General features: G+C 45.3%; 2 protein-coding genes across 12 annotated transcripts; one reads left to right on the top strand and one right to left on the bottom strand.

Annotated features, from left to right (window-relative positions):
* Positions 1-713: 713 nt before the first annotated feature.
* LOC115356930 (gastrula zinc finger protein XlCGF57.1-like) lies at positions 714-2,825 on the bottom strand. The gene has a single exon (XM_030048240.1). The coding sequence runs from the start codon at positions 2,728-2,730 to the stop codon at positions 1,123-1,125; it is 1,608 nt and encodes a 535-aa protein (XP_029904100.1). The 5' UTR covers positions 2,731-2,825; the 3' UTR covers positions 714-1,122.
* An 8,023-nt stretch (positions 2,826-10,848) lies between these two features.
* On the top strand, positions 10,849-18,614 carry aph1b (APH1B gamma secretase subunit). 11 transcript variants are annotated; one of them, XR_003928052.1, is made up of 7 exons: positions 10,849-11,146; positions 12,268-12,438; positions 14,757-14,830; positions 15,383-15,505; positions 15,626-15,753; positions 16,789-18,026; positions 18,445-18,614. XR_003928052.1 is itself a non-coding variant. In XM_030048269.1 (6 exons), the coding sequence occupies exons 1-6, from the start codon at positions 11,034-11,036 to the stop codon at positions 16,954-16,956; spliced, it is 777 nt and encodes a 258-aa protein (XP_029904129.1). In that variant the 5' UTR covers positions 10,849-11,033; the 3' UTR covers positions 16,957-18,614. The 11 variants fall into 11 exon arrangements, 1 of the variants encoding a protein (XP_029904129.1); XR_003928050.1 differs by having other exon boundaries at positions 18,221-18,614; XR_003928051.1 differs by having other exon boundaries at positions 16,789-18,100.
* The last annotated feature ends 431 nt before the right edge of the window (positions 18,615-19,045 follow it).

The following is a 19,045-nucleotide window of genomic DNA, read 5'->3' as shown; positions in this document are numbered from 1 at the left end:
ATTTATAACAATTAACTGAGCAATAAAATTAATTCAGACAACCTTTTTTTGTTTTTTTTTTTTTTGTTTTTTTTTTAACAAACAAAAAACAAAATCAATGTGGGGCTTAAAGGAGAGTTCAGGGTCAATCCAAAGTTCAAGAAATTTAAATGAATCAACTTTCTCAAGGGGTGGCCCATCATCAAAATTAATATGCAGATTGAAGGGATATGAATGACTGTCATGTAACAAACTCCATGCTGCAGGACTTCTTATTCAAGTCTGTTATGAAACCAGCTTTGAACCAAGTTAAAATCAACCAGTAAAGAATTCTGGATTTGTATTAGAAGTGTAAATAACAGTGTCATCAGCATGAATATGAGCAAGACTATTTGAGCATGTTTGAGGTAAGTCTTTACTAAAACTAGAAAAAATAAGTGGTCCCAAGGTTGAGCCTTGTGGAACACCCTTTTCTACAATTTAATAGTCAGAACTCTGAGAGACAAAAACTGATTAGTGGACAGGCATTAAACTGCTGGTATTGCACTGCATAATGTTACTTATTCTGTCCGCTGCTGGACCTGGGTGATGAATTTTGTTCCTTCGTGTTTTTATTATGTCTGAATGACAGAAAACTGAACTGAGCTGAGTTTTGCTGATCAATCAGTAATGTGGACACGATGGCCAAGCAGGTAGAGACAAAGAAATCAACAGCTAGAGCAGTCTAATAAGTTCAGAGAGTTGCATTCCTTTACTGTAAAACCAGGAAAAGACAGCACTTCTGCATTATCGTGGTGTTACAATATCTGAAATACCAGATACCTAGATTCATATCACGTTGTAATATATCTGCTGTGATATTGTGGTGTTTTCTTATTATGGATTATTCAGAGAACAGAATTGTGTACCATAATAAACATCGATGTGTATCACAGTGAATCACAGAACAACATCAACTGACACGTAACACAAAATCAAACTGACATGGGAACATCAAATCTGAATTTGAGCCAAACAGCAGCAACAAGAACCTCTCTGTCTTCCAGCAGTCTGTACTGAAACAAGATGTGTTTGGAGTTCCTCCTGAATGATGGACCATTTTGTCTCCAGTTCATCTTCCGGTTACTGTTGAACAGGTGAGCTTCACCTGCTGCTGCTGCTCTCACCAACACACTCATGTCCTCTAAGATCTGCACGCCTGCTAAAACTTCTGCTACACACGGTGCAGCTGAACGCTTTCTCTCCTGTGTGGACTCTCATGTGTGTGCTGGCGCTATGTTTCTGAGTAAAACCTTTACCACAGAATGGGCAGCTGAATGGTTTCTCTCCTGTGTGGACTTTCATGTGGATGTTTAAGTTACTTTTTACTGTGAAACCTTTACCGCAGACTGAGCAGCTGAATGGTTTCTCTCCAGTGTGGATTCTGGTGTGAATGTTTAAGTCACCTTTCTGTGTGAAACCTTTACCACAAATGGAGCAGCTAAACGGTTTCTCTCCTGTGTGGATTCTCATGTGACTATTTAAATCTCTTTTTAATGTGAAAATTTTACCACAGACTGAGCAGCTACATGGTTTCTCTCCTGTGTGGACTCCCATGTGAATGTTTAAGTTACTTTTCTGAGTAAATTTTTTACTGCAGATTGAGCAGCTGAATGGTTTTTCTCCTGTGTGGACTCTCACATGAATGTTTAAGTTACTTTTCAATGTGAAACTTTTACCACAGACTGAGCAACTAAATGGTTTCTCACCTGTGTGGATTCGCGTGTGGCTGTTTAAGTCACTTCTCTGTGTAAAATCTTTGCCACAGACTGAGCAGCTAAATGGTTTCTCTCTTGTGTGGATTCTCATGTGTTTGTTTAAATCACTTTTCTGTGTAAAACTTTTACCACAGACGGAGCAGCTAAATGTTTTTTCTCCTGTGTGGATTCTCATGTGAATGTTTAAGTTACTCTTCTGTACAAAACTCTTCCCGCAGACTGAGCAGCAAAAGGGTTTCTCTCCTGTGTGGACTCTCATGTGGCTGCTTAAATGTTCTTTCTGTGTAAAACTTTTACCGCAGACTGAGCAAGTGAATGGTTTCTCTCCTGTGTGGATTCTCATGTGACTACTCAAGCGTTCTTTCTGTGTAAAACTTTTACCGCAGATTGAGCAACTGAATGGTTTCTCTCCTGTGTGGATTCTCATGTGACTGTTTAAGTCACATTTTTGTGTAAAATTTTTGCCACAAACTGAGCAGCTGAATGGTTTCTCTCCTGAGTGAAGTCTCATGTGAATATTTAAGTAACCTTTCTGTGTAAAACTTTTACCACAAACTAGACAGCTAAATGGTTTCTCTCCTGTGTGGGTTCTCATGTGAATGTTTAAGTCACTTTTCTGAGTGAAATGTTTCCCACAGACTGAGCAGCTGAATGGTTTCTCTCCCTTGTGCATCATCATGTGTCTGTTCAAGTTTCCTTTTCGTTGAAAGTTTGTCCCACAAACAGAGCAGCTCCACAGTTTCTCTCCTGTCCTCTTGCTCACAGAGCAGGAGGATGGTTTCTCTCCAACATCACATGTGTTTTGACTGGGATGGGTTTTATTTGGTGTGTTTAAACCTGACTGAGGTTCTCTGGTCTCCTCCCAGTCTTCACTGTCATCAGTCTCAGCCTCAGAGGAGTGTGAGGAGAAGATCTGGCCCTCACTAGTTGGTTGTAAATCAGCAGCTGGATCTGAGTTCCTTGCTGCTTCCTCCCCATCAGCTTCTGTTTTCATCTGGTCCTGTTCTTGATGAAGCTGTGAGCACTGAGCTTCCTCTTCATCATCCTCACTCTTCACAGGGACAGCAGTGAACGGGAACTTGGTGAGATCCTGCAGCTGCTCTGCCTCCTGATTGGTCCAGAGCTCCTCCTGTTCCTCTTTAATGTGTGGGGGCTCTGGCTCCTCCTGGTCCAGACCGGGGGTCCACTCCTGCTGCTCAGGGGGAACCTCTTCTTTAATCACCACTGAAACACAGACACACACACACGCATCATGTGAAACCAGGCTTGGAGGATGTATACTCAACATAACACCCAAGTGTTGGAGCTTTTTAGAGAGAGGGACTACACTGAGAGGAGGCTACATGCTGCAAATCAGAAAGTAGATTTGATCATATTTTAGTAGAAAAGCCTCAGATTCCATCAATTAGAATATATCCTCATGTTTTTGTGCATTATTCTCAGTCATCAGGCCCTAGTTGTCCACATGAAGTTGAATTGAGGTCATCTGGCCTGTTCGTAGATTCTTAAAAGATGTTTTTACTTCTTATGCAAGAAGCTTCCTCAGTTCAGACTGACTGATGGGACGTCCAAGCTATGTAACCTCATCGATACCGCTGGATCTTTGGTGCTCCTCCCTGTTGTGAACACTTGTTAGTGTCATTAGGGTCACCTCACTCAAGCAGTGAATGATGGTTGTTATGGTCATGTTGGGTCTTTTTGATGGACCAGTTTCTATGTTAATGTGTTGCTGGGTTTGAGTTTCCGGGAGGAGTTTCTCAGATACTCCAGACATGTATAGGATGACAATGTTGTTCCTGGAAGAACACCAACAGTGCAAATGATGAAAAAAAGAAGAAGAAATTCAACAATATTGTCATCCCATATGTGTCTGGAATAATTCAGGAGGATTTTCAAAAAGCACCACATACTGGTGTTTTTTCAACCCAGCAACATATTAAGACAGAAACTGCTCCACCAAAAAGGTCGCACAGCTAAATACAAGAGGAGCAACCTGGTGTCTGTAGTCCAGAGCAGTGAGGAATGTACAGACTTTTATATGTGAAACTAATCAACCATTAAACAAACACATGACTCAACACAGGAGAACTAACTCCTCACATTATGACTCAGCAGTTTACCTGCACCTAAAAGAAAAGGGTCACTCCTTCCAGGACCATCAGGCTCATGTCCTGGACAGGGAGGACAGATGGTTGGACAGAGGAGTGAAGGAAGCGATGTGTATTTAGACAGAGAAGCCATCTCTCAGCAGAGGAGGAGGTCTCTGACACCATCTATCTCTGCAACCTACAACACTGTCCTGTCAGCCCTTCACAGGAAGTTCAGCCACTCACTCTTGACCTCTGTTGACCCTAACAACCATCATTCATTCCTAGAGTCAAGTGATCCTAATGACACTAACAATAGTCCATTGGAAACCCAATGAGCCAATGGCCTGGATAATGCCCCACACAGGTTAAATAACTGGGACGCCCAAGAACAGAAGAAGCTTAGATGAGAAGCGAAACGTCTTCAAGAATATGCAAAGTATCCACTTGACCTTGGTTCAACTCTACCTGGATCATTTTATACACATTTTCAACAAGATATGTATTTATTGATCTCTTTATTACTTTGAGTTTGATGTTTGGTTAAACATTTTTCCAGTCCACTTAAGAAAGCATGCTTGAGACCAACGAAATAGACTGTTAAACAATCAAATGCATCAAACAAACAAATGGTTGGTAAGTTGCTGATCAAGGCTGGCATCTGCACAGTTATTGTAATTCATAACACATGTTCTAATTGACTTTTGGCTATAAGCTAATTTGCACGAGTGTATGGGGTAATGCTGGGATGACAGTAAGTCACATGGTTTCCATCCTTGTGCGCTATTTAGAACCTAAATCATGGTGTTTTGTGCCGTGCAAGACGGCTTTCTATTCTAGAAGTTGTACTTTATGACGTTTACTGGAGAACCACGACTACTCACACTCATCCTCACTCTTCACAGGGACAGCAGTGAATGGGAACTTGGTGAGATCCTGCAGCTGCTCTGCCTCCTGATTGGTCCAGAGCTCCTCCTGTTCCTCTTTAATGTGTGGGGGCTCTGGCTCCTCCTGGTCCAGACTGGGGGTCCACTCCTGCTGCTCAGGGGGAACCTCTTCTTTAATCACCACTGAAACACACACACACACATTATGGGAAACCAGGCTTGGAGGTTGTATACGCAACACAAGACTCAAGTGTTGGAGCTTTTTAGAGAGACAGGCTATGATGAGAGGAGGCTTCACACTGAAAATCAGACAGCAAAAGTCTCTCCCCTCGTACATTGACTCTTGTTTGGTGTTTGGTGGATTGGATGATTGAAGTTTGAAGAAACAAGACATATTGGCAATTTAACAATTTATTGATGTAACAAGCAGGAGCCTCAGTAGTGTGTGGAAGAACCAGACACAGCCACAGCAGCCTGGCTCCTCCTCCTCATGCTGGTCACCAGCCTGCTCACACACTGCTGTGGGACGCCATCCCATTCTTCAACCAGCATTTTTCACAAGTCAGCCCCCGTGGTTGTGTTGGTCACTCTGGCACCAACAGCAGCCCGAGCTGATCCCACAAGTGTTCAGTGGGGTTGAGGTCAGGCCTGCTGGCAGGCCATTCCATCCTCTCCACTCCCAAATTCTGGAGGTCGCCTCTGATAAACCCGCTCTGTGGGGGCGAGCGTTGTCATCTTGGAGGATAGAGTTTGGTCCCAGACTGTGGAGATATGGGATTGCCACTGGTTGCAGAATCTCATTGATGGTACTCTATCGGTGCAGTAATCAGCATAGCATTCTCTGCATCTTCTCCACACTCTGACCCTACGATCCAAATGGCGTAGGCAGAATCTGGACTCATGGCTGAACATAACGTTCCTCCACATGTTCAGGTTCCAGTGCACATTTTGCCGACACCAGCGCAAACGGGCCTGATGGTGAAGGGCAGTCATGGCAGGCCTCCTGGCAGCCCTGTGAGACCGGAGACCGGCTGTGTGCTGTCTGTTCTGGATTGTCTGGGCAGAGAGCCGTCGGCCATATTGTCCTGCAAACCTTGACTGCAAATCTGTAGCAGACAGCCTACAGTACCTAAGTGCTGACAGGATGAGGAAACGGTCTTCCTGGGGTGTCGTCTTCTTGGGACGCCCACTTGGCGGCCTGTCTCTGACATCCCCCGTTAGATGGAACCAGGCCTTCCCTTTGGAGATGGAACTAAGGCTCACTCCAAATAATGCCGCAACTTGGTTTTGCGGAACACCAGCTTGAAGTTTCCCTATCACATGGCCCCTATACAGATCAGTCAAACGTGGCATGCCGATTCTTGGAGCAGACACCTAGGAGTAGCAACATGCGAAAGCCAGTACACTCAACCTAAAATGAGTGTATGGGCTATTGCAGGGATGGCAATCACATCTGCAACATATGCGATGATCGAGAGGGATTATTTTTGTATGCATCTATAAATTGTTCTTGTTTGTTTGTTTGTTTGTTTGTTTTAGGAAAATCCAACTCATTCTTCCTTTAATCCTCTAAATATGTCACTTAAATCTAGATTATAGATTACAACATAAAGTATTATTATTGTTTTTATTATTATTATGATTAAAGCTGGCATGCTTATGCTTTTAAAATGGGCCTCTACTTAAAAAAAAAAAACTAACCTTGACCCTAAAGATTTAAAGAATTCTAATTATATAAAATCTACGATTTGCCTCAAAAATACTTGAAAAAATGAAGCGCCTGGATGATCTAACTGGTGTTTGTGGCCCGGTGCTCTCTGGGTTTAAATCTTATCTGTCAGAGAGAAAGCAGTGCGTCTGCTATAACAACATGACCTCTGAGTGCCGACAGCTCAGCTGTGGTGTTCCTCAGGGGTCGGTCCTTGGTCCTCTCCTATTTTCCATCTACATCCTTCTGGCTGATATCATCCGCAGCTATGACATGAACTTCCACTGTTAGTATTCTTACCCTAAACTTAGACAACTGTCTCAAGTCTCAAAACTCTACAGCTAAAAGCCTTGGTGTGATTTTTGACTCCAGTCTCTTGCTGGTCACTCACATCACAAACAAAACTAAAACTGCTTTTTATCACCTCCGCAATCTCACTAAAATTAGGCATGACAACGCCTGTCTCTGTTCCATCTGTGTTCTTGCTGCTGTTGCCAATGATGCAGAACAGAGCTAAATGGCAGCTAGCCAGCGTTAGCATTAGCTGGTAGCTAGCAAGCATTAGCATTAGCTGGTAGCTAGCCAGCATTAGCATTAGCTGGTAGCTAGCCAGCGTTTTTAGCAGAACTTACATCAACCTGTTAACATCAATCTTCTTCAATTGAAAACACATTTCCAGCTTAATAAACTCATTCTGGGAATCTCTGTTAACAGTAACCAGACGTGTCCGTCACTTTTAAATGTCCCCTGGAAACACTTCTGCTGTTGATTGGGGTGATTGCAGAATGTTTTCTAAAAGCTGTGTGTTCCTGTATTGAATTGTGTTGTCTGAAGTTGCAGTGTTTTCGAAATGAGAGATGTTCAGACGTCGTTCACAACAAACTGAGGACCACAAATCGCCCAGCACAAAAAATGCCTGTTGCAAATGTAAATGTGATTATTAAAAAAGTGCTTTTAAAATCAAAAGAGTGATGTCATTTGGGATGCTGTCGCAGGTGCAACCAAAAATGAATTTGTCACCATGGCAGCAGCGTTACTGACCTGAATTTTTTTTAATTCCATAAAACTGAGAGACACTGACTGTGACAGTGTTTTTCACTGACAAATAATAATAACTCTTTACACACAACATATTTTATTAATCACATTTACACTGACAGTGGGCATCTTTTGTGTTGTGCACGGCGTTGTGTACGGCGTTGTGTACGGCATCTGAATGTCTCATAGGAAGTGGCAAACAAGAGATCTGTCATGTCAAAGTGTTAAGATCTAAAGAAATTGATCAGATACAAACAGAATAATGGCACAAATACTAAACATAACAGAGGTAAAATACATTTTTGCACCTCTGTGTGTGTGTGTGATTTTTCTTTTCATAGAGACTACAAACACACACTGTCAAACTACAAACACACACACAGCATGAAATACAAGGGAATATGATGCGCTCTCCACATGAAACACCAGCAGGTGAAATGAGGAGATGAAACTGAATTATTTGTCTGGGAGAAGAAAACAGACCTCTGATTTGTCCGTAATTTTCAGTCAGTGAGTGAACTTTGTGAGCCCAGCAGCCTGCAGGACACATGAAGTCTGTTTTTCCTGTAATAAATGAACTCCAAGTTACTGAAGAATGAGAGCAGCCGTGTGCTCGGGCCTCAGTGCTTTGAAACTACAATCAATTTGCTTCTTTTGTGCCAAATCTGCTTTTTGTTTTGCTGTGTTTTGAACAGCCCTTTGCTTACTAACTAAAAATTAGTCTGCAATTCTATGTTTATTTTCTCTGACTAATGAGAATTAGCCCACCGCTCTCTGTCCATGCTGCTGGAGTACGAGCAGGAACAGATGTGATGAAAGCTGTTTTCTCTGCTCTCTCCGCGATGCTCGTCACATTCAGCCATCAGACGTTGTGAACGTGACAGAGAGCTGTACGTCTGTGAAAACGGTCCTCAGTAGAACAGCAGCTCCTTCTGTTCTGGCGACTCAAAGCCTGACTCATGCAGTGAAGACACTAAAATTTCAATTAACAGCCTGGGCTTTTATTTGCTCCAGTGACTGAATCCAACTGGACGAGATTTGGGACAGACCTGCCTTCACTTCCCTTTGGACAAAATTCACCTCAGGAAAGATGGAAAATACTATCAAATTTATTTAAAGTTTAAAGTTTTAAGTTATTTAAAGTTTATTTAAATCAGTAAGTGTTAATATTACCTGTACAAAACGAGGCTACATAATAACATATTGATTGATTGCAATTTAAGATAAAAAAGAAAAACAAAACAAAAGTGCATCTGTGGTAACAGCAGAAATAATTAATTGGCCCTGTTTGATTATACAAATGGCCTCAAATCGTGATCTGTACTCAGACAACAAGACTTTGACTTTTTCACCAAGAGTTCTCATGCCTCCAGAGAAACAGCGTTTTCTCTGTATGTGTCTGTTCTCCTGACACTCAGACACAAGGGGGAAACACTGCGCACATCAACACTTCAGTGTGCACTTCCTGTAGGATTTAAAGTAACTGAGACTGAACAGACGCTGATAAAAACGACATATAAACACAACTCCAGCTGACTGACAAACTATATCATTTCTTGATTATTAACACATTTAGTCATAATGTTAGAGAAAATACAACTTCTATGTTTTCGTTTCTTGTTCTTGCCCACTTAGTGGAAAGCTGGACCACAAAACCAAACCTCATTCAAAAATCCGTGAGTTTTATCTCTGTGATTCTCGGCAGAGCCGCACATTTTGGTGACACACACCGTGGTCAGCGGCAGAGGACGATGTGAAAACTTGCAGCCGAAGTCGCCAGCGGTTCCTAACGATTTGGAAAAATGTGTTAAGTCCTTCACTTTGACCTGTTTTAGTTCCGTTTGCTGACGAACAAGGAAACGTTGAATGTTTGAATGGAGTTTGGTCTGCGGGTCTCCCCGCACACAGAACGCGGGGCCTATAACCGCAACGGGCGAAGCAGCGCAATAAACAGCTGGATCATCTGTCATCGTCCATATTCAGCATAACGTTCATGTGTGGCGGCAGAAGAACAGACACACTTTTACCTGCTGGAAGCTCCTTCAGCTGGAGAAGCTGCAGCGCAGGTTTCAGCTCCATCTTGTTTGTGTTTCGAGCCATCCTGACTGGGCTTGTGTCGTTCGGAAATGATTCCTTCAAAAGGAGCGAATCTGAGGTGAAACGACATGAAGTGCATCATGAATCACTTCCTGGAGCGATTCGTTCATTCCTCGGTTCAGTGGAGCTGCAGGCAGGAGGGGCGGGGTGTGTTCAAGACAGCACACACACACACACACACACACACACACACACACACACACACACACACACACACACACACACACACAGCTGAGCCGCGGAGCTGCAGTGATTCAGCAACACTGGTCTTGGACTGCAAACCAGAAATATAAATATTTAGATTGATATTATATGCAGTTTCACATTTAATGTTACTGTGTGCTCTGAAATAGTGTCATGTGGAGTGCTTTAAAAATAGCTATATTTGTAGGCAGATAGGTGTGTTTATGTTATAGGTGTGCTGTGTTACTACAGGTGCCTGGGTCCTTCCTGAAATTTAATCAAATATTTTTGAAAACATTTTTACCATAAAAATGTACCTACATACACACATAAAGCGTATGTTGGCAGTGTGGTCAGTCATCGCGCTCTGTTCAGTGAGTGTGTCCTCATTACTGCCCTCTTTTCAACACAGTTCATTGGCAGTCTGGGGACGATCAAGTTTTCCTGAATCCTGAATTTATTGATCCCTGAGGGGAAATTGGATCAGATGCAGCTGCTCAAATTCTCAAAATTCAATTCCACTCGAAAGAGACATAAAATATAAAAATATGTGATTAGAAATGTATAAATAAAAAGTATGTGCAGTATGTGCAAATACGTGCACTCCACTTGTGCATTAATCACAATTGTAATATATATATATATATATATATATATATATATATATATATATATATATATATGTATGTATGTATGTATGTATGTATATATATATATATATGTATGTATATATATATATATATATATATATATGTATGTATATATATATATATAGAGAGAGAGAGAGAGAGAGAGAAATATATGAACAAAAACAGAATATCAGCTGTATATATCTATATCTATCTATCTATCTATCTATCTAACTATTTCTGTCTATATCTATCTATCTAGATAGATATCTATCTAGATAGATAGATAGATAGATAGATAGATAGATAGATAGATAGATAGATAGATAGATAGATAGATAGATAGACAGACCAACCGCGTGTTGGAGCTCCTGAACGCACCCCGCCCCGCTGCAGCTGAGCCGGGAAATGAACCGATTCGCTTCAGGAAGTGATTCGGATCACTTCAACTCACCAAGCGGATCACTTCTGTTTGAACGAGTCGTTCGTGAACGTCACAACAGTGACGCACACCCGGAAACACACACCGGGAAGGAAAGCGTCGCCCGTCGAGGAACAGCGAGGTCCATTAGTTTAGCAGAACCCGTGTGTTCTGTGCAGAGGAACGTTTCGGTTCCGTGAGAGGAACCGGACCCGGACACGCCGCTCCGCCCGGACGGAGAGCCACCATGACGGCCGCCGTGTTCTTCGGCTGCACCTTCATCGCCTTCGGCCCCGCCATCGCTTTGTTCCTGTTCACCATCGCCCGGGACCCGCTGAGAGTCATCTTCCTCATCGCAGGGTGAGGAGGAGCGGGCAGGGAGGCTGGGTTCACCGGGAGGGCCGCTGGCTTCACCGGGAGGGCCGCTGGCTTCACCGGGAGGGCCGCTGTGTGCTTCAGAGGCCGCATGATGCGCCACGGTCAGCTGGGCCAGCTACCCGGGCCAGTTAGCATCCATGCTAACTGGTTAGCATGGATGCTAACCGGTTAGCTGCTAACCGCGGCTCCCCGGTTCCTCCGGTTCCAGGCTCAGCAACATTTTACCGGCTCGTATCCGGATGTGGCCGCGCCTCTGAAGCCTTTCTGGGTGTAAATGTCGGTGAAAGCCTTTGACCAGCTTTTAACCCAGAGGTGCTACAGCTGCGGCCCGCGGCCCAAACCCGGCCCACCAGTTTGTTTTGTTTATCGACTCGTACAAAAGATGCCTACCTACACACACACACACACACACACACACACACACATACATACATAAATACATACATATGAAATCAAAGTAGCAGGGAAATGTGAGGGAGGTGTGTCACTGGAGGTGAGCTCAGCGTGTCTGTGTCACTCCGACGGGACAAAGACACCAACAAGATGCTTTACACACAGCTAATGACCAGGAACACACACTCAGCAAGAACACACACTCATGAGGAGCACACACTCATGAGGAGCACACACTCATGAGGAACACACACTCAGCAAGAACACACACTCATGAGGAACACACACTCATGAGGAACACACACTCAGCAAGAGCACACACTCATGAGGAACACACACTCATGAGGAACACACACTCAAAACAAACACACTAGTGGGGCTGTGTATATTTTGTTTTGCAGTAGATTTAAAATCTAAAGTCAAATCATTTCATTGCCTGTAGTTTAAACAGTGTCAGGGTTGGTTTGGTTGGTGGATTTCCAGGTAAGTTAGACGGTTTTTTCCCCCCTAACTTCTTACTAAGTTTTGGGCCATTTTTGCTCATGTTGTTGAAAGAAATTAAATTAATCTGCAAAGGTTTCACAGGGTTAAAATGAATATATATATATTTTTTTGTTTTTCACACCCATCCCTAATCAGAAGTGTGTGTGTGTGTGTGTGTGTGTGTGTGTGTGTGTGTGTGTGTGTGTGTGTGTGTGTGTGTGTTGCAGGGCGTTCTTCTGGCTCGTGTCCCTGCTGCTGTCCTCTCTGGTCTGGTTCATCACGGTCCAGATCAGTAACCGGGACAGCGCGGCGCAGCAGAAAGGCCTGCTGATCTTCGGCGTCGTCCTGTCCGTCCTGCTGCAGGAGATTTTCCGCTTTGGATATTACAAACTGCTCAAGTACGTCCCGGCTCCGCCCACCCGCCGCACACCTGCCACGCCCCACTAAAACACCCCTGTCCCGTCCCAGTCTGTTCCTGTATCGTGTTTGAACCATCAGACCAGTGGTTCTCCAACTCTTGTCAGTAATGTTTCCCAGTCCAGTTGGTCCTCCTGTGGTCAGAGGGTCAGTCCAGCTACCCCTAACCCCAACCCACACACACACACACACACACACACACACATCTGACACCTTCAGGAACCCAGAGGGAGAACTGAAGTGAACATGGGATTTATCAAACTCACATGTACAGTTTTTATTGAACTTATTACAGCACAGGCTGATTATTTTAGGAATTATGCGTGACTGATATTTTTTTAAAAACCTCATGTGCTCCAGCGTACCACTCAGGGGACACAAACCCTCTTTTGAGAACCGATGGGTTAGACAGTGTAATAATATTGATGTTCTTTGCTGTCCCTTTCTTAGTTTACTTTGTGCTTTACTGGGCAGTTTTTTTTTATTCCCACACTTTTATCCACACACACACACACACACACACACACACACACACACACACACACACACACACACACACACACACACACACACACACACACACACACACAACACACACAGGTCAGGCAGCTGCCACCAGAGCAGGCGGGGAGAATAAAGAAGATTTAAAAAAACACAACAGAATGACCAGCTTTATGTTGAGTTGTGTTTATTCATATTAAATCAGAATTTTTAGATTTAAAAATGGATCTTACAGATAATCCAAGGCAACTCTTCTTGTGCATAAAAAGCCTTTAATAGAAGTAGCTTACATGATAAAAGGCTCCAACATGTTTGGGCCAGAGCATGGCCTTCATCAGGGAGAGTTACACAGGTGTCCCTCATCACATGTTAAATAGGCAGTGTCTCTGATAGAAAATACATCGCAATACCATAAGTAACCATTAGGGGTCAGAAAACACAGCACAATTCATTCATTTACATACAATATACAGAATACAAACAGTATCTAACATAATACACCACTGGGAGTGTACTGATGACCACATGGATCAGCAACTATATTGACGTGGTTCCCCCTAATGCTAGAGGGGGGAACAGACAAAAAATCCTCAACCAGAAAGAGAATAGATGGATATTTCAGCTACAGGCGACTACATTCCCGGGTCTGAATGATTCCCTGGATTTGGTTGCCTTCCTCTGATCTATCCTTTCGGCTTATGGCTTTATTTTTCAGTGCTTCCTCTATATAAACACCACTGAAAATAGTTGCTGATCCATGTGGTCATCAGTACACTCCCAGTGGTGTATTATGTTAGATACTGTTTGTATTCTGTATATTGTATGTAAATGAATGAATTGTGTGTTTTCTGACCCCTAATGGTTACTTATGGTATTGCGATGTATTTTCTATCAGAGACACTGCCTATTTAACATGTGATGAGGGACACCTGTGTAACTCTCCCTGATGAAGGCCATGCTCTGGCCCAAACATGTTGGAGCCTTTTATCATGTAAGCCACTTAAAGGCTTTTTATGCACAAGAAGAGTTGCCTTGGATTATCTGTACGTTCTCATGGAAATATTTTCCCCGTAAGTCCAATGAGCACCTTCTTTAGTCATGGTATGAACCTTTTTTACATGAAATGTTGATGCGCTGTAGCCTTCTCCTGTTCTCCCTTTTTTCATAAAAATGGATCTGTTGTTGTGATGATTCCTGTCCCACTGTCTCATATGGAGTGTTTTCCCCGTCCCCTCCCCTCCCCTCTAATCTGAAGCAAGTGAGCAGCAGAGCAGTGTGACACAGACAGGGTGTGTGTGTGTGTGTGTGTGTGTGTGTGTGTGTGTGTGTGTGAGAGGACGTCTGTGTTGAGGTGTTGCCACAGTGTTGGACAGCGGGGTGTGTGTGTTGGAGTGTGTGTCCCCTCTGGAGGTGCTGTCGTGTCCCGGCCCGTCAGGTGGCAGTGTCCGACCCCGTCAGCGCTCTCGCCGAGCTCTCAGAAAACATCTGTGCTGGTTAGAGAACACAGATGGTTACTAAACTGAGAGTAACTGGTCCACCTTAAAGGCCAGTCCACCTTAAGTGAATTTTGATCACGTCCTCGTCACTGACGTCTGTTTGGAAGCATCAGAATGACATCATCACAAAGCAAACACCCACAAACCCACCTGGCGACAGACTCGGCCAATCCCTGACGGCCTCCCAGCATGCCCTGCTGCCCTGCGTGCCGCCGCCCACCCCCACACTCAGGTGTGTTTTTCTCTGGTTGTCCAGCGGCTGACCTGCTCTTGTTGTTGTTGTTGTTGTTGTTTGTGTGCAGGAAGGCCAACGAGGGGCTGCTGGCCCTGAGCCAGGAGGAGACCATGCCCATCTCCATCCGCCAGCTGGCCTACGGTACCTGACCCCCCCACCACCCATCACAACCACACACACACACACACACACACACACACACACACACTGGGATTATTCTCCCGGGCTGAAGGAACGAGCTGGATTAACACACAGGCCTCAAGGGAAACACAGACGAGTCATGTGAACACAAAATGCACACAAACCTCGTTTTGAATTTAAAAAATGTTCAATTAACATGATTAAATTAATTAAAAAAAAGAAAATAACCTGAAATTTTTAATAAGAAATAAAACAGCAGACATATTTCTAATAATTCAGATGTTTAAAGTTCAGCTCAGAGCAGCTGATCAGGGCTGTTGTGTTGGAATGCACTGAAACTTTATTTATCATTATTTACTTTATTTGTCAGACAGAGGGGCGGAGCCTGACTGGTTTCCATATCGACCCTCATGCCAATCAGAATTATGATCCTGATTATTGATGAATCCTGAGTATCGGCCCTGATAATCCATTTATCTACCCTGCAGTAGAAACATGTCCTCAGTGGATTGTGTGTGTGTGTGTGTGTGTGTGTGTGTGTTGTTCCATCAGTGTCTGGCCTTGGCTTCGGCTTCATGAGCGGAGCGTTCTCCGTCGTCAACATCCTGGCCGACTCGGTGGGGCCGGGCACCATCGGTATCCATGGAGACTCGCAGCACTACTTCCTGTCCTCAGGTAAACACACACACACACACACACACAGCATGCAGCACACGGCCTGCACTGAAACGCGGCTGTAGAGGAAGAGGTGTGTAACTGTGCCGTGTCACCCCCCCCCACCCCCCCCTCCCCCAGCCTTCATGACCATGGCCATCATCCTGCTGCACATGTTCTGGGGCGTGGTCTTCTTCGACGCCTGTGAGAAGCAGCGCTGGTGGGCGCTGGCCGCCGTCGTCCTCAGCCACCTGCTGGTCTCCTGTCTGGTGAGTGACGGCTTCCTGCACACCTGGGGGGGCGGGGCCTCCACCTGCTACAGGGGCTTCCTTTCTGTTGTAAAGCTTGGAGTCTGATTTGATGTTTACGTTGAGGGCTCAGTGACCTCATGACCTCTTGACCTCCATCGTTTTCAAAGCTCCTGATGCAGCTAATCTCAGTAACACTTATCAATAACCATTATTAAGAAATGATCACTCTGCCGTCAGTTAAACTTTGAGTAACTGTTGTGTTACTGTTAACAGACAATGAAATGATTACGAGTGATGTTTACTAATTATTAGCAATGAAATCCTTCGTGTTACGTTATCGTCAGAGCAGGAGGCAGCGCTGTGCTTCACTCTGAGACGGAACGCAGCAAAAACCCAAAGAGACACCAAATAGACAAACTCAGCAGCTGACGGTGTTGTCGTTTGTTCACTAAAATAAACTAAAGATTAGTTATCAGTTTATTATTAGAGGGTCATTATACACACACACACACACACACACACACAGCTAGGCATCAGCGTGTGTGCTGCAGTGTGTAACACAGAGGGCAGGGTGCAGGTGAAGTGGGTGTTGAGCTCTCAGTCGGGTTCTGCAGCAGCTCAGTCCAGGTTCCACTCAGTCCAGGTTCCACTCAGTCCAGGTTCCACTCAGTCCAGGTTCCACTCAGTCCAGGTTCCACTCAGACCAGGTTCCACTCAGACCAGGTTCCACTCAGTCCAGGTTCCACTCAGTCCAGGTTCCACTCAGACCAGGTTCCACTCAGTCCAGGTTCCACTCAGACCAGGTTCCACTCAGACCAGGTTCCACTCAGACCAGGTTCCACTCAGACCAGGTTCCACTCAGACCAGGTTCCACTCAGTCCAGGTTCCACTCAGACCAGGTTCCACTCAGTCCAGGTTCCACTTGAGGATCTCAGAGAGCCACAGATAGCTCTGCAGAGAGAACCTGATCTGTGTAGTCAGAGAGGAGGGTCCTGATGGTGTTTGGTAGTGTAGTTGTGTGTTGGTCTCACCGTGGCCTCCTCCCCCCCGCAGACCTTCCAGAACCCGGAGTACGTGGGCAGCCTGGTGCCCACCTACGTCATCATGTTCCTGATGGGCGTGTGGGCGTTCTGCTGCGCCGGCGGCTCGCTCAGGAACCTCAAACTCTGCCTCACCTGCAAGGACAAGGACTTCCTGCTGGCCAACCACCGGCCGCGGTAACGCCGCGGGACTCGCCTGGACGTCGGCCTCCACCCCGACCTGCGGGTGGCAGCGTGGAGCCGCTCTGACCCTTTTAAAATCCTTCTGTATGAATGAGGGAGAAATCTGTGATTTCTACAGTGAAAATGAGAAAATCTATCAGATCTATATCTGCAAGCCTTTGACTCAGCATTAAATCAACTTTTTTCTCAGTCAGTCCAACATTCAGCACCTTCACTTCTGTTTGACCCGTGTCAGGAGTTTTTATTCATGTGAGCTCGGCTGAACATGTGAGCAGACTTGGTCCTCTCCGCCGGCCCGAGCGTCTCTGACAGCGGCGGCGGAAGGACAAGTAGTTCCTGTACGTGCGGTGTGTTTCATCCCTCCAGATTGCCGCCCCCAGGCCGCGCTCATCAACTGATTCTTTTGACATTTGGTACGGAGGTGTGCCACGGTCCGGCCACACCGCCTAGCCCTTGTGGCTGCCATGGCAACAGTGTTGCCTGAATAGAGAGCTGCCCTCCCAGACACATAGCTTGTTAATGCTGTCTTTTTTTTTTTTTTTTTTTTCGCCAAACATCCCTCTGCTCACCTGTCCAGCTGGAGGTCACCTGGACTTTTATTTTGAAATGTATTATTTAACCCTCTGGACAAAATTCCCTTTTACTTGAAAAAACAAAAACGAAAAGAAAAGAAAAACACTGCCCTTTCTTAAAAGCTGTACAGGCTTGTCTAAAAAAACCTTGAATAAAAATAAATAGGCAATAAATATTTTGTGACAGGACAGGAGTGAGAAAAGTCATTATTTTCATTTAATATGCTGTATTTGTTTTTTTGTTTTTTATTTTTAATAACTGTTAGAGAACAATCTGCACTTTCCAACAATAAGTTGCATCTTTGTATGTCATGGTAGCATTTTTTAAAAATGTTTCTGAGGGTAATAAAAAGAGGTTTTTTGTTCAATGGTTTAAATGACATTTCAGAATAAAAGCTGTCCTGTGGCTTTAATCAGAACAGTCAGAGTGACACGATGTTCATGTTGTGTCTGATCACAGCTGTGATGCTGCTGTCTGAGCTGACTGGGCCCTGAGGTGACCGGGCCCTGAGGTGACCGGGCCCTCGGGCTGTCTGAGGTGACCGGGCCCTGAGGTGACCGGGCCCTGAGGTGACCGGGCCCTCGGGCTGTCTGAGGTGACCGGGCCCTCGGGCTGTCTGAGGTGACCGGGCCCTCGGGCTGTCTGAGCTGACCGGGCCCTCGGGCTGTCTGAGCTGACCGGGCCCTGAGGTGACCGGGCCCTCGGGCTGTCTGAGCTGACCGGGCCCTGAGGTGACCGGGCCCTCGGGCTGTCTGAGGTGACCGGGCCCTCGGGCTGTCTGAGGTGACCGGGCCCTCGGGCTGTCTGAGCTGACCGGGCCCTCGGGCTGTCTGAGCTGACCGGGCCCTCGGGCGCCCTGAGGTGACCGGGCCCTCGGGCTGTCTGAGGTGACCGGGCCCTCGGGCTGTCTGAGGTGACCGGGCCCTCGGGCGCCCTGAGGTGACCGGGCCCTTGGGCTGTCTGAGGTGACCCGGTGAAGAGGCCAGAGAACTTCCTGTCAGCTTCCTCTCACCTCCCCTGGTGTAAACACGTCTGCATCATTGTTACATTCCTCTTTACCAGAAATAAAAACAAATACAGAAATCGGCTGACAGTTTGTTTGTTTTATTCCCTCCCTTTTGACCCCCCTCTCACCCGCCCAGGACACACACACACACACACACACACACACACGTTAATTGTTTAACCCTTTGAAACCTGAGGGCTGTACTCTGAAGGAGGCTCCACATCCCCAGGCTGTGTGTTCACTATCAGGCTCAACAAAACCTAAAGCTCCAGTCAAAGTGAAGTGGTATCACGACGGTGGTTCTCATCAAGGTTTGTTCAGTCCGGCTGTCAGCTTTGTGCTCTGTGCGCCTTCACAGAAAAGGGGGCGTTTTGGCCTCATATGATTCTACTTCCACCAAAAATGGACCGTTCACGGGCTGCAGATTTCACACAAGAGGAGCAGCTTGTCCTCATGGAAAGCTATGAACATTAAAAAAAATAATAAAATTAACACTAAGAACAACACT

Source organism: Myripristis murdjan, chromosome 3, assembly GCF_902150065.1.
Source record: "Myripristis murdjan chromosome 3, fMyrMur1.1, whole genome shotgun sequence".
NCBI lineage: Eukaryota > Metazoa > Chordata > Actinopteri > Holocentriformes > Holocentridae > Myripristis > Myripristis murdjan.
The sequence above is the reverse complement of the archived record's forward strand: the minus strand, read 5'-3'. Positions and strand labels throughout refer to the sequence as shown.